The sequence below is a fragment of the Cyprinus carpio genome, chromosome A11 (genome assembly GCF_018340385.1).
Source record: "Cyprinus carpio isolate SPL01 chromosome A11, ASM1834038v1, whole genome shotgun sequence".
Taxonomy (NCBI): domain Eukaryota; kingdom Metazoa; phylum Chordata; class Actinopteri; order Cypriniformes; family Cyprinidae; genus Cyprinus; species Cyprinus carpio.
The window spans coordinates 4,891,313-4,917,256 of NC_056582.1; the positions used below are offsets into that span (position 1 = coordinate 4,891,313).

The window sequence follows — 25,944 nt, forward strand, 5'->3', positions numbered from 1 at the left end:
ACATTACTGGGTTACACTTTATTTTAATAGTCAAGGCCATTTTAGACATTATACTAAATTTAATAAGTAACTTTGCAGCTACATGTCAACTAACTCCCATTAGTGATCAATACAGCATTAGTAGACAGTTAGGTTAGGGTTAGTAGAATAAGTTGACATACATATAGTCAAAGTTACTTATAGTCAGCAGAATGTCTGTTGATGAACTATCAAAATAAAGTGTTAGCAGATATTAACGAGAGTCTACAGATACTTTAATGACTGCTAGTTAATGTGTAGTTATAAAGTTACTTAGAATCAGCAGAATGTCTACAGTGGATTATCAAAATGAAGTGTTACCCCTTAGTGTATTATAAGTTTATAGAATGGCCATTAAGAAAAAAGGTAATTATAAAATAAACTCAAGACAAATGTCCAGCTTTACAGTAATGTAAAATCTTGGTGGGCAAATGTGTTCTAATATGGCTTTACAAAACCAAAGGTGGAAAAAAATAAAGGATAGAAAAAAAGAAAAATCATCTTTATGCAAAATATAATTTCTTGTTTTTATTTTGGGGTGGACTGTGACCTGCACATATGTTTGTGAGATTAACCCATTAAAACGCAGAGATAACACTGTCCGGGTGACCGGCTGTTAATCGTGTGGCTGGTATCCCGTATGTGACTGGATACCAGCTACACAATTTATTAATGTTGGCTGTTTATTAATACTAATAAAGCAATATTAATGTTTTATTCCGCATGACCCTATTTTAAATCCATTAATCCTACCTCATACCTAAACTACCTTACTATTAATAAGCAACAAATTAAGAATTTGCTGATGCAAAAGTCATAGTTCATAATGCGAATTGTTCCCCAAATAAAGTGTGACCCTAATTCTACCTTCCTCCACAAAATAAAAATAAATGTAGAAACATTGCAGATTAGGGTTACATATACTGTATTCCACACTAATGCATTTTCATGATTTTCCCATCATTTGTTATTACTGGATAAACATTTTTTGTAGTATTTTATAGAGACTGCACACAAATTGAAAATAAACATTTTAGAATCGAGCACAACTAGAAATATGTTTGTGAGATTAACCCATTAAAACGCAGAGATAACACTGTCCGGGTGACCGGCTGTTAATCGTGTGGCTGGTATCCCGTATGTGACATCATCCCAATGATGTGTTATTGATGTAATATGATGTGCACTGAAGCAGTTCCCTGCCATTTTCCACAGGGAATTCATTATGCTCCACAGATAACAGTTAAAACGCAACAAGAGTGTCATTTGTGGATGTTTTTTTGTTGTGGTTTCGGACAGATTTCAATACAATTTTCCATTTTAAAACAATGCTGCAAACCGTCATAATGAAAGCTCTTTGCACAAGTGTAGGGTTTTTTTTTAGGAGGTATCAGTCTGAGACTTTAAGGGCTTAGCCTACATTTAGGCAGTCAGCAGGCGCATGGCTTGCCCGACTCCAGCTCAACCGTAAGTCCTTTGCTCAGGAGGAAAGCATCCTGCTTGGGTTCTCTTCCCAGGAACTTCTTCAGCATGTCAACAGCATCCACAGATCCTCCAGGCTTCAGAATGCACTTCCTGTAGTCCAGACCCACCTGTTAAACGCAGAAACAGGAGTTAGACATCCAAATGACATTTACATAAAGGATTCACAAGCACTGTAGGTTAATTTAACCTTAGGGTCCATGATGCCTTCTTGTTTGAAGCGGGCATAGAACATGTCCATGGAGAAGACTTCACTCCACAGGTAACCATAGTACTGAGCATCATATCCTCCTGCCAGGTGACCGAAGGTAGCAGGCATGTTTGTCCCTGAAAGAGCACCGGAAAAAATAAATAAATAACAAAATTCAAATGAGAATGAGGAGATGCTAATAACAAAAACAGTTTGTTCTGGTCCTTGAATCCGATTGGCTGAGAGATCTTTCCAACCATGATATTCACATTCACGCAGTATCACCATGGGAACCATTTCACCATATAATTGTGTTAGGAAAAAAATATGCAATATGTGAACACCCTAACAAATTTGCTGTGCATGGCATTTTTCATTTATAACAAGTATTATTAAAAGCATTTGTATTACTATCTATACTGATATACAAGCATACATCAACAACGCATTAAATGGGCCCAAGACCACTGAGATTGGACCACTGAGATTGGAAGAAAGTGGACTGGTCTGACGAATCAAGATTCCTGGTGCATCACGTTGATGGCTGAGCACGGACACACCGCTCCTGTTGGGCGGACATGGGCTGGTTATGCTGTGGGTGTTGTTTTTTGGGACACTTTAGGCCCCATTATCCCAACAGCACAATCCCTGACAGCTGTCAGATATCTGGACATCACTGTGGACCAAGTGCGCCCATTCATGTTCCTTGCCGGTGATGGCCATTACCAACAGGATAATGCGCAATGCCACACTGCCAGAATCCTCAAGGAGTGGTTTGAGGAACATGATGGTGAATTTCTGTTAATGCCATCCAACTTCACCTGACATGACATGGACCCAATCGAAAAGCAAGTTCATGCTACATCACCACCACACCGCAATGTACGGGAACTGGAGGACCTCCTGTCGACATTATGGTACCAGATACCCTAAGAGAACTTTAGCCACCTTCTCAACTCAATGCCTCCTGGTGTGGCTGATGGTTTGTGGCCTAAAATAGATCCTACAGATTATTAGATGGGTGATCATAATTTAATAGCTCATCTGCAACATTAAGGAGTATTTTAATGAACACGTCATTTTCCTTAGTAAACAGTCCATTTATTGAAAAGGTTCAATGAAAAATTGTTACAAAAAATTGCCCTTTAAGCCAATTCAGTGCATGTTACTGAGACCTGAATCTCATTTTACCTGGTGAAGCAGGAATTCCCAGGAGGTCCAGGCAAAGTCTGGCATACTCCTCGGCCGGGTCGAGCCCACTCTTTGTGTGCAAAGCCTGGTCCACCTTTGCCAGAACAATCTGCCTCAAGTTAAACAGCCCTGAAAAACAGGAAGAAGAGGTTAGTAAGCAAGAGGATTTAATTAGATATTTAAAGATGGGACTTTTTTTTAAATCGTGAAAAGTGGGTGTCACAAACCAGAATAGAAAGTTTTAGTGTTATCACTCCTCCACAGTCACCTTTCGGCATAACCTAAACCTACGCTCAACTCTCTCCCTCTCGCCTATCCTCTACGGTTTCATCCTCACTTCCTCCACCCTCTCAGTTTTCAGCTCTGGACATGAACACTGCTACTGACACTCTTGCTCCACTCGAACATCTTGCTTAGGCAACGTTTGCCCCTTTCATTCAGACCAGCCCCTCTGCTCCCTGGCTGTCCGATGTTCTCCATGAACACGGCTCTAGACTCAGGGCTGCAGAGAGGAAGTGGAACAAATAATAATAAATAAAAATCTACTGACCTTAGTTTTTATCAGTCACTCCTCTCTTCCTTCTCTGTAAATGACATACTACCACAACAAAATTAACAGTTGTTCTGACTCGCGCACACTTTTCAAAACCTTCTCTTGTCTTATTTAACCCCCCCCACTTAACTATTATATTCCATTCTATTCCATTCCATTCCATTCCATTCCATTCCATTCTATTCCATTTCATCCTATTCTATTCTATTCAATGAATAATGGTTAAATGTAAATGCTATTACATTGTGAAAAACAGCTTATAAAGACAATTATTCTCTTTTGGTTCAAAATGAGAAGGTGTGAGTAAACATTTGTCTTATAGCGCGTGTGCGATCAGTTTAAGATATTATTTGTGATAGTGACCAGTGTGTGTTCTATGGTCACCTGTGTTAGCAAGTCTAGACTTCATGAGTTTGTCCAGAAGCTCCTCTGGAATGGGGTTTCCTGTTTTGTAGTGCTTGGACATGCGCTGCAGGGGCTCCTTCTCCCAAACCCAGTTCTCCAACATCTGAGACGGAGCTTCCACGAAATCCCTCTCCACATGAGTCCCACTGAACATCGCAAAGTTGGTCTGAACACACAGAAGAACATCTGACTATAATCTTCACAGACTGCAAATTAGTTGCAGCCTAAATGTCATGGAAATCTTAAATTCAGACCTGAGCACAAAGCTGGTGCATCACATGTCCAAACTCATGGAAGTACGTTTCCACTTCATCGTGCTGCAGCAGGGACGGAGCGTCAGCGGTGGGCTTGCTGAAATTAGCCACCATGGCAGCCACAGCCATCTGCTCTCCCGTCTGGGAGCAAACAGCCGGGCTGCAGGCCAAAGCATGCGGCATGGCCATACTTCCCCTCCCTACAGAGATCATGAAGAATTAGCAATCAATCTAGCTGAACTGCCACTGAAGCTCTGCACTCAGGATGAGAATGGGCTCTACGTCTCAGAAATCAGACCCTCAGGATACAGGGGCCAGATTCACAAAATTTAAGAAATAAGTTACATAATCACTTAAAGGGATAGTTCACCCAAAAACGCTTTTAAATTGACTCACCCTCAGGCCATCTAAGATGTAGGTGGCACTTTTTTCTTCAGCAGAACAGTAAAGAAGATTTTTAGGTGAAACCGTTTTCCTTGGCAATACATACAATGCACATCTATGGCTGCCAGTTTTTGAGTGTCAAAAAAAAACACAAGACAAGACCAAATCAATACATGTGGCTCCTGACGATACATTAAAGTGTTATGAAGTGAAACAATTATATGAATTAGCAAGGAAAACGGTTTCAGTTAACCTTCTTTACTGTTTTGCTGAAGAAAAAAAGTGTCACATATCTTGGGTGTGTAAATTAACAGCAATTTTTTTTTCTTTTTGGGTGAACTATCCCTTTAAGATAAATTCCAAGAAGTTATATTATTGTACTATTCATGATTCTTAAAACAATTCTTTTTTTTTTCATAAGAACAAAATGAAAGGCTTTGGTGTTATTTGATTGTATGGCGGTTATTTCCTGAAGACTCGCTGTTCAACTCAATGAAAATCACTACAAATAGTGATGCAACAATATTTAGCCAACCAAAAATATTTGTTTCGGCCAGCCTCCAATAAATAGCGATCCTCCGGTGGGGTGATTCACTGTGTCTTTCTCTCTTTTATTTTTAATCCATCATCATTTTGATGAACTAAGATCATTTGTCTATGCTGATTTAAGTTGATGTCTGAACAGAACTTCAGTTTAACATATTTGTGCTTTGTTTGTACTTTGTCTTCTGATATGACAACGTCTTTGCTTTCGAATTGTCAATTTTATAACAAAACTCAAACGATAAATCTTGTTTTGATGCTCTTTAATGTGGCAGATTGCTACATGTCTATGGCTCTTTAGTTAACTAGTAAAATAACTCTAGAGAGAGGATTTTGATAAATATATGCACTATATTATATATTCATGATATTTCTACTTAACCTGTTGTCTTAATCATTTATATAAGATTAATATAATATATAATATGTGAGCCTGGAGCACAAAACCAGTCTTATGTCGCTGGGGTATATTTGCAGCAATAGCCAAAAATACATTGTATGGGTCAAAATTATAGATTTTTCTTTTATGCCAAAAAGTCAATCAAGTAAAGATCATGTTCCATGAAGATATTTTGTAAATTTCCTACCGTAAATATAGCAAAACTGAATTTCTGATTAGTAATACGCATTACAAAGGACTTAATTTGGACAACTTCAAAGGCGATTATCTCAGTATTTAGATTTTTTTGCACCCTCAGATTCCAGATTTTCAAATAGTTGTATCTCGGTCAAATATTGTCTGATCCTAAAAAAAAAAAACCATACATCAATGGAAAACTTATTTATTTAGCTTTCAGATTATGTATAAATCTCAATTTCGAAAAATTGACCCTTTTGACTGGTTTTGTGGTCCTTGGGTCACATATATAATATTTATTCATATAAGAATTGTATTTCTAAGAATGTTTTCATGAATCCAGCCCCTGGAGCCCAATTTGAGAAAAAGATTCAGATCCCCCAGCATGACCACCAGAACCATACTCACCTGGGGAAAAGATCCAGATAAAACTGGCCAATGACCTCCCCGGAGGTGCGGTCTTTAACGCAGTACAGTGTAACGTCATCGTGCCAGACAGGTGCGCCCTCCACCTGCTGGAAGCTGAGATTGAGCAGCTCCTGATAGATGTCCAGTAGCCCCTTGGTCACCACCTCCATTGGGAAGTACTCCTTCAGTTGGTTCTGGTCCACTGCATACTGGGTCTCCTCCACCTGGGTCATGTAGTAGCGTGTGTCCCAGGCGTGCAGTTCTCCAGTGAAGGGCAGATTCCTCTTCTGGCTCTCCTGTTCCTTCAGCTTCAGGATCACGGCCCTCTCCTGCTCTCCCAGGGGCTTCAGTTTATGGGCCAGATCCTCTACAGTGTGCAGGGGATAATGGAAAGACAAAGGGTTAAGCAAAGATTAATTAAGATAAATTATTGAATTCAACCAATCAGCTGAATATAATATAAAATTACTATATTTATACTTTTTTTATTCTATTATTTATTCTAATGTTTGGGTTTGTAAGATTTTTTAAGAACAATTTAAATGTGTACAATTTAATTTAAATATACACAAGTTATTTTTTTTTTTAAATAAATTAAAACTACAATTATTAATTTTAAATGAAGTACATTTGGAAATTTAATTTTTGGGGGGTTTGTAAGATTTTGTTTTCAATATACAGTTTTATGTTTTTAATATACTTGAAAATGTATTAAATGATGCAAAGCTGAATTTTCAGCCTCATTACTCCAGTCTTCACCGTCACATGATTCTTCAGAAATCATTATGATATGCTGATTTGTTGCTCAAGAAACACTTATATTATGCTGAAAACTGTTGTCCTGCTTTTGTGGAAATTGTAATACATTTTGTCAGGGTTTTTCGATAAATAGAAAGATAAAAAGCATTTTTTTTTTAATGGAAATATTTTGTACCATTGTAAATATCTTTACAGTCACTTTTAATTAAGTGAATGCATCCTTGCTGGGAAAAATAATAATAATTTGCATAATTTTACCAAAAAAAAAAAAAAAAAAAAAAAAAAATAATGTATCGGCTGGACAAATCAGACATATATTTGTTATATACTTAACAAATAATCAACCAGACTGGGTGCCAGGATGTCTGTGAACGATTGCACACGGCAGCCAGGACACACTACAACATAAGGCTGGCTTTATGGCCCACTGGAAGTCACTTTAAAACCGAAACCAAAACCTTCCAAAAAATAATAATTCTCATTAAATCACAGTAAAACCCATCAAAAAACTAACATGCATATCTCCATCATTGTGTGTATTATTATGCTCCTGTATATTGTCTTTTGTATTGTATACCGTTTAATGCATGCATTATGATAGAATCCTTAGCTAATATAACCTCACCTATAGTATGTTTGGTATCTACAAGTTCATATTCTGATGATCTAAATGAGAGTGTATACTATATGTTGATACATATGTAACATATTAGTGTTTTAAGAATCTTTAATAGCTTCTTTTTTTTTTTTTTTTTGCATCAACATCCAATCCAGTTACATGTGCTAAATACCATGCTCGAAGACAAAGAGTCGTAAACTTTGCCTCCAAAAGTCTGTCACCATTGGCTCACCGACCCCTCGAGGTGTGACCTCCACAGAAGTTAAAAGGCCTCACATCCGTGACCAGAACCGCGTTCTTATCCTCTTGTCTCTCAGACATCCGTTCTGTGGGACTTCCCCCGTGTCCGGGAGGCCTCGACTACAGCCATGTCTTCACTTTCCACCCGGGAGAAAACTCTCCCAACCACCACAGAGTCAAACAACATCTTTGGAATTCGTCACTCTTCAAACCCCAGAAGAACGTGTTCGCGACTCCAACACCAACAAACATTCAAACCATCAACACTTTCATCTGAGACTGCATCCGGATGCAAATATAGTACATTTTAAGGTGCTGTATGTAAGTTTTTGACTCTACTAAAGCATAAAAATACTATAATATGTTTGCAGATATTTAAGAAACATGCTAAGTTTACACACTTGTTTAACTGAAAAACAATGCTACAGTCAGTTATTCTCCTGTGAAAATGTGCGTTCCGGGCTGGAATGTCGGTCTCTGTTTTGGTTTGTGAAACCCACCCAATGGCAGTTTACTCAACTGTATTAAAAAACCCTCTCCAATATTTTGAATTTGGACTGCAATACCTAGTTCAACCACTCGGTGTCAATCCTATATACACACAGCACCTTTAAGCGAAACAGATGGTAAGAATAAGCTGTAGACCCCGCTGATGGTTTCTGCTCAGACGGTTAACAGACTCATTTTCTATAGCTGCATTTTCTGGGGTGTATTCCAGAAAGCAGGGTTAACTTACCGTGAACTAAACCCTGAACTCTCGGTTGATTAACCCCAAACCTTGCTTACTTGAGGTATGTGGTTCCTAAAACGCGTCTGGGAGTAAGTTCATTCAACTCAGAGTATGTTCCTAGTTAAGACTCAAGACATTCTCAACAGAGCGACGAATCGACGAGTCACTATAGAAACGGACGCTAAGAAAAAGCGCGCCATGCCGTTTCTTTCTTCTTCTCTTGTCCATTAGTTGTTTACATGTTTAGTGCATATCGCCACCTAATTGATGGCTGTGCAATCATTTTAATTTTTTTCCATTTAATCTTTAATTCTTGAGAATGTGAATTATATTGTTTGTTTTATGATAATTATACATGAAGTCATATCAGATATGTATTTTGATTTAAAATTTAGACATTATAGAAAATGGCGCTCCATGTGTGAGATAATATAACATGTAATAAATAAAATAAATAAATATATATAAGTTAAACATTACCTTGTCATAGTGTTTTATAATTTATACAGATAACTCATATATGCCAATAAAAGAAATAATCATATTAGAATAATATATTACCTTATTTATTACTTATATTAGTGCTTCCTCATTAACATATCAAATATACATATATACATATAATATATATAATAGGCTATATTACATATTGTAATATTATATAATGTTGTGTGCTATCTGTCACGCCACTGAAGGCTCGCTGAAGTGAACTAACCCTGGAACAGAAGCTGCTCCGGAGCAGGTTAAGTTCAGAGAGTGAGTTGCTATGACTACTAACATACCCTGAAAGTTACCTCCGTTTTTGGAACCGAAAGTTGAGGTTATCCGCTTACTTACTCTTAAACATACCCGGGTATGTCACATAACCTGCTTTCTGGAATACCCCCCTGGTTTCTCTAATGGTTTCATTCATCCACTTGACCTCCCCTTTGTATGCATGAACCAGTGTGTGTGTGTGTTTATGTTTGTTAGACTAGTTATGTGTTTAGTTACTAAAACTTTTTGGACTCAAATTACATGAGTTTCAGATTCTGTCACTGTTTATTAATCAATGTCACTTTTACGATCCGATCTTGTTACATGTCCTTATTAGCTATTACTGTAAAAAAGTTATTTTCTATGGCCATAAAAATATAATTTCTTAAAATTGATATGAAATTACACAACGTTCGCTGGACGAACAGATTAGTTGATGGTAATATTAATTCTGCTACAACTACTACTGGCAGCTGATATAAATAACTGTAATTATAATTAATTGTAATTATTAACATACATTTCATCTGAGCTAATTTGCTACAATAAATAAAGATTTTCTCAAAGGCTTGCTTTTTCAAACTATAACCACATTTGAAGAGTTTCAGCTCTAGTCTCAACTTTGCTATTTTAGAAATGTGAGATTCTTGTCTTTTTACTTCTGAGCAAATTTGCATGTGAAGATATCAGTCATTACCAAGGAAAGCTGCAACCGTCTTGGAGGTCTTGGCCATGTTCATCTCAAGCACAAAGTCGGCGTGAGTGCTGAAGCCCAGCAGGCTGCTCTTCTGAGAGCGCAACTCTACAAGCTCCTTCAGGATAGTAGAGTTCTCCTGTCGGGGGAAACATTACAGTTAGGGCTGCACAATTAATCGAATTTCTAATTGCGATTACAATTATGGATGCCACAATCTACATGTTATCTTAAGGGTTTTCCAAACTATCAAAATCCAATTATGTTATTCTGCACACTTAAGATATGTTTTTTTCTTTCTACATGTTATCTTAAGGGTCTTTCCATTGTTTTAGTTTTAGTATAACATTATAATATCATTCATATTTTTTACAACTTTTTTTATATTTTAAAGAAACCAATCAGATGTATATTTGACATTTGAGGCTTATTACTATAGAAATGCACTAAAGGTTTTTCAGTTAGTGTTTTCAGCTTGTTTGTTTTCATATAAAAATATGGCATGCAGTTGCATCAAACAATGGTATAAACATCATTCAATGTAAAATGTGATAATCGTAATTAATAATCGCAATTACAATTTCAAGGGAATAATCGACAATTATGATTTTTGTCATAATCGTGCAGCCCTAATTACAGTAACATTATGAGAACGATTCGCCCTCATAGTTGGTTAACAGGTGATTTCTGGGATATCTGACCTGTTTGCAGCGTGAGTGGAAAGCCTCCTCTAATTTCTTCCGTGTCTCTGGGACGAAGCATTTCTTCATGGTGGGGAAGTAATGAGGATATTTCAGAGTGAGCTTCAGTTTTCCAGACTCATCCTTCTCCAGAGAGTTGAGGAAATCCTCAGGGAGCCCCCCTAATAAAAGCATTAACACCCATCATCTCTTATTTTCAAAGCTACATGTAAAAGAAGAAAAATAGCCATTTACGTAAACACTCAGTGTCTTTCTGAAACCAAAGTACCACCCACCGAGTTCCTCTCGAGAGAAATGGAGGCAGGTTGTATCTTCATTCAGGTGTTTGTTGAAATCAATACACAGAGTGCTCATTTTTTTCTTGATCTTTTTGATCTCCTGTTACAGGCAAGATAAAACTCTGTTACAAGCTGGAAGAGAGCGCTTGTGCTACTGTTACACAACAAACTGAACGGAAGATCTTAATATCTGACCTCCTGTGTGTCTTTGGGAAGATGGAGGCCGTTTCTTTTGCCAAGCTTTATGAGTCTCTCCATGTAACGCTTGGCCTCAGGGGTTAAACTCTCATCTGAGAGCTTCTCCTGTTTAAAAAAATAAAATAATAATAATATATTAAATAAAAATGACAAGACATAAAACATACATTCAGTTGATTCAAGAAATTAGGCATTTACAATAATCTTTAACTGCTTTAATATCATTCCTAACAAGATGTTATGCAAAAGTTGGTGGAACAACACACTAATGTGTGACTTATTTGTTAAAGTCAGTTAGCAGGTTAGCTCAGGTGTCTCCGAGCTCAGTTCCTGAGAGAGATGTGTTAGTGCTCACCTCCAGAGCCACGATTCTCTGATAAACATCCTCCCTCATGCTCATCTCCACATCAAACTCTGACAGCTTCTTATCGGCTTCAGTGCTGGCCGTGCGCACGTCCTTACAGAGGGACACATGCTGAGGGAAATCCAACATGTTCCTCTGAACTGCAAAAAAAACCACAATCATAATCGGTCATTTTTGATACTTTAATTTAATCAGCAGGTCCTCAGAGATTCTATGCATATGAATTCGACAAGACATCTACTGAGCAAATATAAAGTAGAAGAATAGAAAGATGCATATTTAAGTTTTTGGTTTGCAGGAATTAAAATTCAGCGAATGTGACACCTGAACAATGGTGAAGTGCAGTGGAACGCACGAGCTGGTCAGCGTGTCATTATGCAAAAAGTGCTGAATGGCGTATACCAGTACACACAGTTTTCCTGCACGCTCAGACTTTTTTTTTTTTGATGGTGCTTACAAAAGTAGACAGAGAAACCTGGTATGTTTCTTTGTAAATGTCACCCCTGGACTGAACTATTAGGATAAAATTGATCTAAAACAAACAATAACCACTTAGCAGATTAACATCAGTAAATATTTTGTAAAATACATGTTACATAAAATTTAACCCTTGTGCATCCTTAGGGACATTTGTCCCTTTTTTTTTTTTTTAGCATTTTGGCTATTATTCCAAATGGCATAAAATTAAGCCAACATTTTTTATTTTATTAGAATTTTAATTTCACCCTCATTTTCTTTCATTAATCTATTTTACATGAGGTACTTTAAGAACAAAAATGTCCCATTAAATGACCCATTAAAACAATGCAATATTTACCAGTAGCATACAAGCATAAAAACCAAACATTCTTCATTAATAGGCTTTCATTCACAATTTTTTTATGCTTACTTGTTCCGCTTCTGCTGAAAAAGGCCAATTTTTTATTTATTTTTTATTAGCATTTAGCATATGGAAAATTGATTTTTTTAAAATAAAAAAAACAGTGGCATTATGTAAACAAACTTGCATTTAAAGGGTTCAAATTCTGAAAATGAATTAATTTTCAGTAGAGACAGACATATTTGTCCCCAAAAGACCTGTGTTTAACTTTTTTTAAACTGACACCAACGGGGTAAATAACTGTGTGTACAACATACCAAAGCAATATTTAATAATAATTAATTAATTAATAAATAACTGCAACAATGAATAAACAACAACAAATATATTAAGTTATAAATTAAATGATACCCATTATATAATTAGACAATCAACAGTTTATACTGTATATACTGAGCATTAGCTTTTTATGCCTCTATAGTGTTACACTGAAGAATAATGGAGCTCATACTTGAGAAGGAAAAACAATCCTCTGTGATGACTGAAAGATGCAAACGTATATTTGATTTGCTTTCAATATGCTTTTTGATGTATGGATAATCAAGTACATTGAAGTTGCTGCAGTACACTAAGTGTTCATCTTGAAATTTAACTAACAATATAAAAGTTATTCTTAACTTTTGAAGAGGGGCATTTTTAGAATTATACTAATATGCATTTTACCGAAGGAATAAACTCAATCAGACAACAGACCGTATGCAGTAGTTTGTTCACGACAGTGTTTTTTAAGTGTATTTAAACGTATGAACCGATACCTGTGTACTCCACTTCCACATCAGCGAGGGCCTTCAGGGTGTTCTCATAGCTGACCCTGGCCACGTCCAGCGCACCCACCGCGTCATACACCTTCTTGGTCTTGGCTATAAGTTCTTCAGTCAGCTGCAGGATCTGGTCTGGACTGAGATCCCAGCGCAAGCGGTTGTCATCACAGACCCGGTCCCCAGAGCCAAACACAACTTCACCTGAACATCCAAAATCGGCATTGCTTAGACTGACTTTAATAACAGAACCATAAAATATCACCTTGAACTTAAATGGGATTTATAAACTGAACACGTTTCAAGACCCATATCATGTATTACTCCTGAAACAACTTATCCATCAACCAGTCATGCTTTCAGGTTTATGATTGCTCTGCCATCTGGTGATACAGTAGATTCAGAATGAATTAAGACGTGTGTCAACTTCTTTGGCTAGTTACTAAATGAGTTTATTATTATTATTATTATTATTATTATTATTATTATTAATAATTAAAAAACATGATATTGGAATTTCAACTTAAAATATTTTAATAAAACATAATTCAATGATTTCTATCTCCATACATGCATGCATGCGAATTAAATATATGTATTTTCTAGTAGAATAAATAAGGTTTATTGCAATCCCTTTTCGCGCAAAATGAACATTGATTTCTGCTCGATTCAGTCATTGTGAGTGATATTGTTGAGGGGATGTGATGAGTTGCTAAAAAAAAGTTGCCAGCTAATCATGCTTTACTTGAACACAGCGCATGTGATTCAGCTAATCATAAACCAGCATTATAAAGAGAGGAGCCGCGTCAGAAGAACACATGAAAGAAACCATCATGAGTAACGAATCTCTTGCGTTGTGAAACTTCGGCCTGTCAGTGACGCGTGTTTTCAGCGTCAGAACCGGAGCTTAGCGGCACCAGCTGACCGCAAACGAGCTAACTTACAAACACAGCACCCGCACTACTTAGGCTTCGTTTAAAAGGCAGACAATTGTGTTAAGGTTCTTATATTTCCAGCGGTATTACACATGCTTCTCTTTTTAGCGTCGCGTTTACCTGTAGGTGCCATTTTCCACTCAGTCAGTCGCCGCGTGCGTGAACGATTCAAAGAACCTCTAATAACCGTTCGCTCACGCGTCCTGCTCTGGTCACATGACCCTCTGTGGAGCCCGCGATTGGTTGAAGACTTCTGCAACCGTAGACTGGTGGAACTATGATGTCACTTTGTAGGCAAAAACCCGGAAGCGAGTTAGCATTTTAGCACTTCTGGTTCCATCGTCCCAGAGTCAATGGGTTTTTTGGATGGGGTTTCGGTTAAATCCCTAAAATAAGGTCCGTGGATCACACGTGCTCAAGATACTGTCACGTTTTATTCTAAGACATAAAACACACCAGTCACACCCAACTCGTGATTTTTTAAACTGTTACGTTTCTTAAAAAAATCGGTTGCTAAGAAGTTGCTAAATAGGACTACAGGCGCGGTCGAGACATTAAACGTCATCACGCCGAACAGTTTATCACTTTACAGTATTTTCCAGTCGTAGTATAATTTGTAATACAATTAATTGTAGAATAAACAATTAATAGTTTCCCACATTTTATATTGTTGTTCGACATGTTTTTGGTTTGCCCTGAAATGCAACACAAGTCTTCAGATGGAAGAAGATGGTACTTTATTCACTAAAATAAGTTTCATCTTACCATATAGCTACAAAAACTCGCTCACGCTGCTGCTATTTAATAGATTCAATAAAATTCGAGTGCATTTAATTGTTCGTGGAGACAAGTTTTTAATTAAAATATTCTTATTAATCAAGGATTTGTTGACCTTTAATGCACCTTATTTCGAAATGTACGGAAACACGTGCTTTCATATGTACTTTAGTTATGATTATTTCATTTATTCACTATAATATTTATTATTAATGTCTAATTTCAGTTTTAGTTTGGCTCTAGTTTTGTATTTATTCCAGTTTATATGAAAAGGTTCATGTAGCGTGGATTAAATTTCATATACAGAGTAAATCCTTTTCACTGAACAATATAATATATATAAATAAGTTTGATAAAGTTGTGGGGAGCGTGGTGGTGGTGGTGACGCGGAAGTAACTTTTATAGCTTGAATAAAGATTAATTTATTATATCCAATTAATAATTTACGCGTATACAGTACCATTTATAGTTTATGCGAATATTAAGTTCACCTAAAATAAAAGTGGTTATATTTTTCAAAGCCTTTTAAATGTTATACTGTAATGTTGAATGGCTATAATTAATGGCTAAAATGTTGGAAAAAATGCATTTAATAGAGACATCAGTAGCAGTATTGATATCAATAACACTGCCCTTCATAATAATGGGCTACTTAGTGAAAAGATGCCATTAAACACTTAAAAAAAGATTTAAAATGTACAATCTTTGTGTCGTTTCTACATTAATAATTCAGAGAATCAATGTGAAATTATGACAATAAAATATATATTGTATTAATATGCTTATTATATAAATATTATATAAATATATTAATATAATTATTCACAATTAATTATAGAAAGATTTGCAATTGATTAGTTAATTTTTTTAATCGATTGATAGCACTTATTTAAAATTGACACTGGTCACATTGTTTTCTATTTAATCATTTATTTTCAATTTATTCAGTGTCCACAACATTCACAAATGGGTTTGAAACAGTTCTGTTGTGGCAGTGACCAAAAATACTCTCTTAGGGAAGTGCTGGCCACCTTGATGGTAGGATGACTATATTAACCAATTATTTAAAACCAGTTTGAGGACATGGAAGAAAAAACAATTTAACTGTGCCCATTAAATTTCATAAAAGGTTTCCTTTTTTTTTTTTAATGAAAAGCACGTTTTCACTGCAGAGATTCATAACATTGTTTAAAATAAACCATAATAACCATGCATTTAAGTCATTAAGTAAAATAATTTTTGTATAGTATTCAAAATGCATAAACATTTGGAAGAATTTGAAACAACTGTTTTTGGCTGAAATATTATTTACTTTATTTATTGAAAATATGTTTTTGTTTTGTTGTTGTTTTTTTTTTTTATGTCACTGGATGTAAAAAGCAGGAGTGTTCTGTGGATGTGGGGTCAACCAGCGGTGGACGACGGGTCTCATCAAGTAATTTGGATGGACGCTTCAGTGTAGTATGAACTCAAACGGACAGCGGAAGGTTCTCTTCACGTCGCCTTTCATTCATTCATCTGTTCATGACATACTGCACATCATCAGATGCATGGGGAAAAATGGGGCTTGAATGATGGTAAACATTATGAAAAATAAAGACACAGCTGTTGGTAAAAAGGAGGGAAGCTATTTACAGAGTCCCTATGTGGCATGTCTGTCATTAAAAGCACCTCTGAAAGAGAACCTTGCATTGATTTAACATCAGATTCCCTCCATTCTCGAGCAGAGCCAGGCCGCTCTGTCATATCACAGGCTGGGTTGATGATTTTGTGATGTAACTCTACTCTGCTTTTTTGGACTTCCTCTTGCGGGTAACTTCACTCAGTTCCTCTTTGGTTTTGGTGGGCGAGAGGGGCGCAGAGGCAGCGGCTGGTGCGGAGTGATGGTGATCATCTTCAATACCAAGAGGCGAACCGAATAGCAGGTGGCACAGCCAGGACTCGATGAGGGCGAAGGGTGACCCGTGAGAGTGACGGGCCGTCATAAACACCTGTACAAGGAATAGTAAATGTTCTTGAGTAATGTAGTTAGAAATGTCTCAGCTATTACCTTTTCTGAATAGTTAACTCAATTGCCAGGGCATTGCCATTGAGTTATTTTTGCACTAGCTTGTCCACAAGGTGGCAACACTTCCAAACTGATGAGACGGATTAATAACAACTGCAAATGACAAAAATAACCCTGGAAGATTGGTTCCCTTGAGATTTTACTATGGGGTTTTCAATTTATATTGAAAAATATTACATTTTTATTTTACATTTTTTATATATACTATATGGACAAAAGTATTCAGACCTCGTAGCATTACATCATGAGCATCACATTGCATTCTGAATACATGCACATTAATATGGAGTTGGTCCACTCTTGGCAGCTACAACAGCGTCTAATTTTCTGAGAAGGCTATCTACAAGATTTTTCTGTGTAGAGTGTTTCTGTGGGAATTTTTGCCCATTTATCCAGCAGTGCTATAATAGCATTGTCCAAAATGTCTTGGTATGATGAAACATTAAAGGGGTCATCGAACATAGACGTGTTTATGTAGATTGGGGGCACATTCCCTTCAAAAAAACAAAGATAATCCACTGCGTCTTCAGTGGCTCAGATGTCAGGAGTAAATGACGACTGCCATGATCATTATTACATCCAACAACAGAACACCTCAATCTCTTAGGAGTCATTCTTGTCTACATCTGCTCCGGCGGTGAAACAATGGTCACTCAGGGCGGGTCTGAGGTAAGACACCAGTCCAGTCTGTGCTGAAACGCTACTGTCAATCAAACTATTGTGGGAGGGGCCTGTCTGTGATGTCACAAAGACAGGTATCTGAGATCGGCTCGATTTGAGAAAGGGGAAATGATTTAACAAGATTAAAAAAAAAATCATTATAGGGTGTTTGTGTACACACACTGCCAACACACATTTCAGTTCAAACAACTTGTAAAAGTGCATGTAGCATCCGATGACCCCTGTAAGATTTCTCTTCAGTGGAAGTTAGGGGCCGAGCCCAACCCCTGAAAAACAGCCCCACACCATTATCCCTCCTCCACCAAACATTTGGCACAATGCATTCAAGCAGGTAAGGTTTGCCTGGTATCCACCAATCTCAGACTCGGTCATCAGAATGCCAAATAGAGAAGTGTGATCCGTCATGCCAAAGAACAGGTTTCCACTGCTCCAGAGTCCAGTGGCGGCATGCTTTACACACTTCATCCGATGCTTGGCATGCAGCTGCTCAGCTCCTGCCACACAGGTTTTGTGCTGCTATTAATGCCAGTAAAAGTTAGAGACTCTTCAGCACTCTGTGACTTCATGCGGTCTTCTGCTTCTTGGGTGAATTGCTGCTCTTCCTAAATGCTTCCACTTTCCAAAAACACCACTTACAGTTTACCGTGGAATGTCTAGCAGGGATAAAATTCCACAAACTGACTTATTGCAAAGGTGACATCCTTATCACAGTACCACGCTTGAATTCATTGAGGGCTTCAGAGCGAGCAATTTTGTATTTTTATTTTTTTAACAAATGTTTGTAAATGCAGACTGCATTGCTAGGTGCTTCATTTTATACACCTGTGGCAATCATCTCATTGAAACACCTGAATTCAGTAATTAAGAGGTGTGACCCAATACTTTTGTCCATATAGTGTTTTTTTTTTTAGATTCTTTGCGATAAAACTACTGCCCATGTATCCTGGCAAACTTTCCCTCTGAAATAGAGCTAATTTTGCAAAGCAGAGTTAATTTCATACAATACATCAAATGTATCACATAACACAATATTACATTCAATAAGACAGATTTAAAATTCCAGTGTTGCTAAATTGAACATTTTCTGAACAAGACATCTGTATTTGCCTTGACAATTTTTGGGCATTTAGTCGATGAACAATTTCAGAATGCTAATTGAATTACACTTGTGTCTTCTGATATTTACAATTTTTAGCTTTTAAATTTCAGCTTATTGAATAAGCTAAAAAAGAGCTCTAAAAAAAGCTTATTGTCACCTTGGTTGTGGCCATGAAGAGTGTGAAGAGGCAGATGAGTGTGCTTTTAGACACAGGGAGCAAGTGAGCCTCCTGAAGAGTGAACAGAATGGCTCCATACAGACTGGCCTTGGTAGGGCTGAAAAATACAAGAATCACATTCCAAACATTTATACAAATCATTCATCTAAAACATGAACAGCTCTTTCTCATAATTACAATGGCTTTGGATTTCTTTGAATGAAACACATGAGTCATATGGTCAGCTTTTAATGGTGTTTTTTGTCCTTTTTGGAATTTAAACAGACCTTTTTTCAAATTTAATTTTTTTTTTCAAAGTCAGTTACAAAATGGTAGATTGGCCCAGTTTGAATCAGAAAAGTAAGACTGGTTACCTCTTGGCTAACTGCTAGTTGGTCAAACTAGCTCTTAAGACAGTCTTAACATAGTGACATATGTTTATGCAACTGGCCCATGGTCTCTACAAAATGTCAGTGGAAAAGAGATGAGTCTCCAAAAATTTCCACTCACAATGACATGTTGAGAACTTCATTGGTCTCTGGCTTCCAGACTCCTCGCAACAGCTGCTCAAAATTGGACATGAGAGCGACCCCTGACCCTGTGAGCATTAACAGAGACAATCAGCAGAGCGGTGCAGGTCTCCCGAGAAATGGTTTTTAAAGGGTCTTATGAAAGCGTTACGTGTCCTCTAAAAATAGATCCTTCTGGAGATATAAGATACTTACCCTTAACATAACCAGTAATGACCATGATCAGCCAGCCGTGGTGATACGCATGGTAAGCGTGATGAACTCCCGCAGCAATTTTACGTGTGCGGACCACTTCTTTCAATGCCACGAGCACAAGTTTCACAGGCAGAAACGCCACACATTTGTAGAACAGGTTAAGAGGGCAGAAGAAAATCAGGTACCTGAAAAAAGAGAAGAAAAAACAAGAACTGATACTCATGCAAGAACCCTGTTGTTTACAGGTTCACATATGATATTGGAAGAAGAGGATTTAAGAAAGGTACTAATAAACTAGGTAGTAAATAGGACTGGACGGTGTGATGTTTTCACTGTGTGTTTATGTTTTTCGATATATTTTGATTAGTGCTGTCAAACGATTAATCGCGATTAATCACATACCAAATAAAAAGTTTTTGTTTACAAAATATGTGTATTCTGTTAATATTTATAATGTATATATAAATACACACACATACATGCAGATATGTAAAAAATATTTACATGTATATATATAAATATATTTAAATATAGTGTGCATTATATATAAATATATAATTTTTGGATAAAAGCATCCGCTAAATGACTAAATGTAAATATTACTATAGATATATATATACACACACAAAATATATTTTTATTAAATGTATACATGTATGTGTGTGTATTTATATATACATAATAAATATACACAGTACACACATACACATATATTATGTAAACAAAAACTTTTATTTTGGATGCTATTAATCACGATTAATCGATTGACAAGACTAATTATGATATATTCACGCAGCTATTAGTCTGTAGAACTGCTTTCAGAACTTTCAGAACTTTTTCCAAGATATGAAGATATTTTCCAAGACAAAGAGTTTAGCTGTTTATAGTAGCCTAGCAACTTACCACATTAATATAGAATACTGCATATGGATTATTTATAATGGCTTCAGAATGTAAATTTTTTGCTTTATAATATTACTTTAACTCTCAGTAACTGAAGTTTAACTGTACTTTTAGCTTTTTAAAGATTAAGAGTTCATAATCAGAATATGTATTTCTTTCATTGGATTATCCAAAACAGACATGGTTATTTAAAAAAATATTTAAAAAATTTAATATTTAATTAATTAATTATTTAAAAATTATCATGTTATGAACTGATCAATGGTGCAACAAAAAGGTAAAATGACCATGTTATAACTGGTTAATGATGCAAAAATACAGTTTTCAGATTTTATATCCAGATTTATCTTAAAAGTCTATCTTGAAGTGATCTTCGAAGTGACTTCAGTGTCATATGCAAAGTGTACAAGCACCGAACCATTTAAAGATTCTCACCACACAGCTGAGGCCAGGAGGATGTGACTGTTGTTATGGAAATAGTCGATGGGAGACACACCGAGCATGATGTCTGCTAGTATGTAGCTTCCAAAGCAGTAGAGCATTGCACAAAGCCATGAGGCCACTGGGCTTTTACGGGACACTTCCACAGCACCTGATTAACACAGACCATTACAGATCACTTTTCAGCACTTAACATTTACATGAGAAGAGTTCAGATGCAAAAACAAGTGATGTCTGAAAAAATTTCATATAAAATTAGCATTTTTATCAGGCTCCTATATTTATGTTCAGTTGTTTCCTTATAATGGCATAGAAAAGGACCTATACATTGCCATTAAAGGGATACTCCACCCCAAAATGAAAATTTTGTTATTTGTTTGTAAATTTTGTCACTTACCTCCATGTCGTTCTAAACCCGTAAAAGCTTTGTTCGTCTTCAGAACACAATTTAAGATATTTTGGATGAAAACCGGAAGGCCTGTGACTGTCCCATAGACCCCAACTGTCGTTATTTTTGTTTTCTTTGCTTACAAAAAGTGTTCCCGTTGCTTCATATAACCCAGATTGCACGTGTGATGGAGTATTCTGACGACGACTTTCATACCTTTTATGGACCTTGACACTGTTATTTACTTGGCAGTCTATGGGACAGTCACAGGCCTCCAGGTTTTCATCCAAAATATCTTAAATTGTGTTCCTGAAGATGAACGGAGCTTTTACGGGTTTGGAACGACATGGAGGTAAGTGATTAATGAAAATTTTCATTTTGGGGTGGAGTATCCCTTTAAATTAAAATTACCGAACCTAAACATAGAAGACTGATAAAAATATTAATTTTAGAAGGAAATTTCAGATAGCACTTAGAGGCTTTTGCATCTGACCTCTTTATGTGAACATTTATAAAAACACAGCGAAGTCCAAAATGTTCGGTGATTATCATTTAAAAATGGAAATTAATAAAGTGGTCTAGACAGCATGTTTGCCAAGTGATAGCTTTGTGTAAACAGACCAAAATTTGCATTGTTATTCATTAAAAATCTTCCTCTCCACATGGGCAGTTAACTGAACCTAAAATAGGACAAAGTAATTAATTCAAAAGGTATGAAATGATGATTTGATTACAACTTTTCTAATATACTTTAATGATACTTTTTTATCATTTCACTGAAAAGTTTAAAATCTCAAAAACTGCTTGCTGAACTCGCAATTAAATTGCATATTTCAAATCAGCAACAAATGCTGAAGTGACCTGCCCCATTACTTTTGTTGCTTAAGCTTTAATTACATTTAAATACATATTTTTTCCCAGTTTGCTCCAGCTATTGTGCATGCACAAAATTTGGCCCAAATGTACATGTTTTCACCGTACATATATAGTAAGAGAATTTGCCATGAACCAATTAAAAGATTTTTACAGTAGTGTTTCTTTTATCTTTAAAATACGAGAATTATTTTCACAGTGAACATCAAAAACTTTACTCTCTAAAGCAGTGTTAGGTTGACCACATGATTTGTGACACCACTAAGAGATGTGGTATATCTAAAGGTCCACGGCACTCCTCCGAAATCTCCAGGGATGAACATATCTTACAGAACAGGTGTAGCATGGGTCGTTACGCACCCAACAGGCATTTTGAATGATAAACGATCCTCTCAAATGTGGCCTAAAAATAAACAGAAGCCTTAAGCTTTTCGTTCGTCTCAAACTGCAGGCCTGTTTCACACCGCGATCTCCAACCCGCACAAACAGCTGTCAGGATGAGCTTAAGCTAGCAACTAGCTAATGTTTGCACCAAGTGGTGGATATTTATATAACATTCTCTACCATCAATATACTTTAACACAAGTTTGTGAATTGTATGATGGTGTAATGGAATAATGGTATAGTTATTTTATAACTGAGCCCTGGTATATCTGAAATCCTGATGCAATGTTAATTGACAGAATTAACTCTTACTCTGTTCTCATCAGACATCTCATTAAATGAAAACATATAAAAATAAATCCCATCTAAAACATTAATACTGGATGACCACTAATGGTCTAATTGATACTTCACTCCAAAATTAAAGAAATTGATTTAAAAATTACATGTGGCTTATATTAAATGTTGCCAATATATTTCATTTATTTTTATTTATTTATTTGTTTGTATTGTTACAATATTTCCTTAAAAGTGAAGCACATCTTCCCCCCAATAACATTACATTGCAAAAAAAAAAAAAAATCTCCTTCTCATTATCGCAATGCCATAAAATCTCATTCTCAATGCCATAATGCCAAAATATCTCATTGTCCTAACTGTAATGCAAATAATTCATTATCATAAGTGTAAAGCCAAAAAGCTCCTTCTTTATAACATAATAGAACATTTAATTTTTATTACAATAATGAAAGACCATTTAGGCCTACCAAAAAAGAAATCATTTAAATTGAAAAGTAGGCTTACATACATAATGGTAGTAGTATTATAATTTTTTTTTTCTTTTATCATGATTGAGAATAATAGGAATTACAAAATCCAAAGTAAACGTCCAGATTTATGGCAGTATTGAACATTTCGGAAATAAAATGTGCTTAATTATCATTAAAATGTTGTAACAATGCAAATAAATAAATAAACTATTGTGAAATACGACTTGGACATAATTCAAATATGATTCGTTAAATGGAAGCATGTCCTAGCCACATAAATTTGCTTAACAAATTTACTGGGCTTCGTTTTGTCCTTTCCTCTTCTGCTGTCTATTTAGGGCGCTTCTATTTATTGCAGTGAGACTCGCAGTGGAATGTGCACGGACTCTATCGTGTTTCGAGGAGGGTCTTCAAGAGTGGGACAACTCTTCCCACCCCAAAAATAAAGAAAATGCTGAATGAGACGCAGAGGCAATGATAAAATATTAAAATACGCACGTAGGCTATAGGACTGTTCTGCATATTGCAAACACAATGCCATATGACAGTAAACCCTGAGACAAATTACATAACACTTGTTGAAAACAATAATAATTATCCCTTGGCTTGAGAACGAATTGTTTCATATTTAACCCTGTTTATTCAATTATATGCCATAGTGATCCACGCGCACATGCAAAGAATGATTAATAATTAAAAAGCGTAATTTAAATTTGACCCATATACAGCTCAAGCGCAATATTCTGTTGTTATCCCTAAAGACGAATTCCACTTACCTGGTTCATATTTGAGGTAGAGTATTGACACGATATAATAAGCGCAATCAAAAACTGGAAACATCGCCATTTTCGAGAAATACTGGGCAATTTCGCCCAGATTTAGGACATCCAGCACCTCCATGATGTTCTGACCCTACCGCATGAACAGATCTTCAAGAGACTCGCCGTGTGCACGAGTACAAGGATCCGCTCACATGCAGATACCTATTAATACACAGCACAAGCTCAGGCGCACTACAGAGGTGAAATCAACACACGGACGCGTCTCACGCGGAGGAGATACTGCCACTTACTGGATGACCGCGACACGCGCTCATCATCATCATCATCAATCAAATTTGTGCGATCGTGAAAACCAGACGTAATTGTTTTATTATCAATGCATACAATCTGTATAGTCGTGACCTCATTTTAGTCCCTGTTTAAAACCTAATCTTAAACCAGTATTAAATATGATTTTGCTATTTATGCATTTGTAAAAGTTGAATTAATTAAACATTTAAGCACATAAAGATGTCACTATTAAAACCTCCTATTCCTATGGGCTGCTGCCATGTTTTTGGATATGGATTGTTCATGTGGTGGATACTGTACTCTTTATATAGTACCATGATACTACATGGTAACTGACATTCTATTAAGTGAAAAACATGTTGCATAAATCATTACTGTGGATTTCTGGTTATGTAACAGTGAATATTTACCAATGTTGATATGTTCAATATACCATGCCAATACAATGTTTGTTTTTAGTTCTGTGGTCAAATTTTCATGGTACTACCATCTGATCGCATAACTGTCCCATGGTATCACATAGTCACATGACAAACCGAAGTAAAATATTAACTTAATGGTAAATTACCAATATTGCCGACCCGAGACTTGAACCCACAACCTTAAGATTAGGAGTCAAACTCTCTAACCATTAGGCCACAACTTCCCCACTAAAATAGTCTGGTTCAGTATTTGCTGTAAACTGGTCCTGCAGCATGATATCAGAGTTCCTCTTAAACCCTCCACCTCCCCCAGCTCCACCTGTCTAGATCTGTTAAGGGATTTATTTATGCCCATTTCATTAAGCAGCTGCATATCTTACAAGCTCACAGAAGTGTGTCTGTGTATCCATTGGCAGTAGCAAATCTATACTTGCTCAGCAGCAGTGTGCATAGCAGATCTAGCCCTGCCAAGACCAAATTTAATAATGTACGGTGCGTCCCAAATTGCGTACATGCACTACTCTATGCCATGTAGTAATGGTGTGTGCTTACACTGAAGATTCTAAAAAGAAAAAGTGCACTTTAAATACCCAGATAATGCACTTAATTAACTAAAAATACAAAGTGTGGAGTGTTGGACACTTCATGTACTCAACTGTTGCAGCCTTAATTACATATAGCGGAGGGGGAGGGGCTATCAGACTCAGATTATAAATGACAAAATAACCTTATGAAATTCATGCACTACACGGTTGAGTTCATCATGCACATGTAGGCTACATAGTAAGAGCATAGTGTATAGGACGCAACAGCACACGTGTATCACAGAGACGTCTATATTGACGTCTTCATTTCCATCTGCAAGACGTATTTTTAGAGTTTGCTCATCTGCAATACGTCTATAGGAAGTTTCCTAAATAGACGTTTAGAAAATATTTTAAGATGTTTATGATATGGAATGTACATAAAACTGGCGTCTTGAAAGATGTCTAGATGTTTGTACACAGCAGATACTTTCCAGATGAAGTGATCTTTAACAGACATCTTGCAGGCCTACGTGTGCTGTCTGGGTAAAGTCATTTTGATTAACACGCTAAAACTATTCGGAGAATTGTCATATTTAATGTACTGCATTATTGTCCCTCAAACATGAAAATAAAATATTAGTAAAATAAACAAATGCTGTACATTACATCAGTATAAGTATAATAACGAGTATAATTTTATTATTTTAATCAAATAGGCAATTTGATATTTTAATGTATT

General features: G+C 36.3%; 2 protein-coding genes across 2 annotated transcripts; both read right to left on the minus strand.

Annotated features, from left to right (window-relative positions):
- Nucleotides 1-1,280: 1,280 nt before the first annotated feature.
- LOC109087313 (thimet oligopeptidase-like) lies at nt 1,281-14,191 on the minus strand. Its single transcript, XM_042766006.1, is given in 14 exon segments — nt 1,281-1,610; nt 1,691-1,827; nt 2,882-3,010; nt 3,819-4,005; nt 4,094-4,229; nt 4,231-4,293; nt 6,006-6,372; nt 9,807-9,942; nt 10,505-10,665; nt 10,780-10,882; nt 10,978-11,085; nt 11,336-11,484; nt 12,980-13,186; nt 14,038-14,191. Coding segments are annotated over 14 exon segments (2,058 nt in total). The 5' UTR covers nt 14,051-14,191; the 3' UTR covers nt 1,281-1,448.
- A 1,792-nt stretch (nt 14,192-15,983) lies between these two features.
- On the minus strand, nt 15,984-24,254 carry tmem38a (transmembrane protein 38A). The gene is made up of 6 exons (XM_019101531.2): nt 23,960-24,254; nt 20,763-20,919; nt 19,425-19,609; nt 19,210-19,297; nt 18,700-18,817; nt 15,984-16,685 (listed from the first exon to the last, which is right to left on the minus strand). Exons 1-6 carry the CDS (start codon nt 24,081-24,083, stop codon nt 16,476-16,478), a joined length of 882 nt encoding a protein of 293 aa, XP_018957076.1. The 5' UTR covers nt 24,084-24,254; the 3' UTR covers nt 15,984-16,475.
- Nucleotides 24,255-25,944: the final 1,690 nt, after the last annotated feature.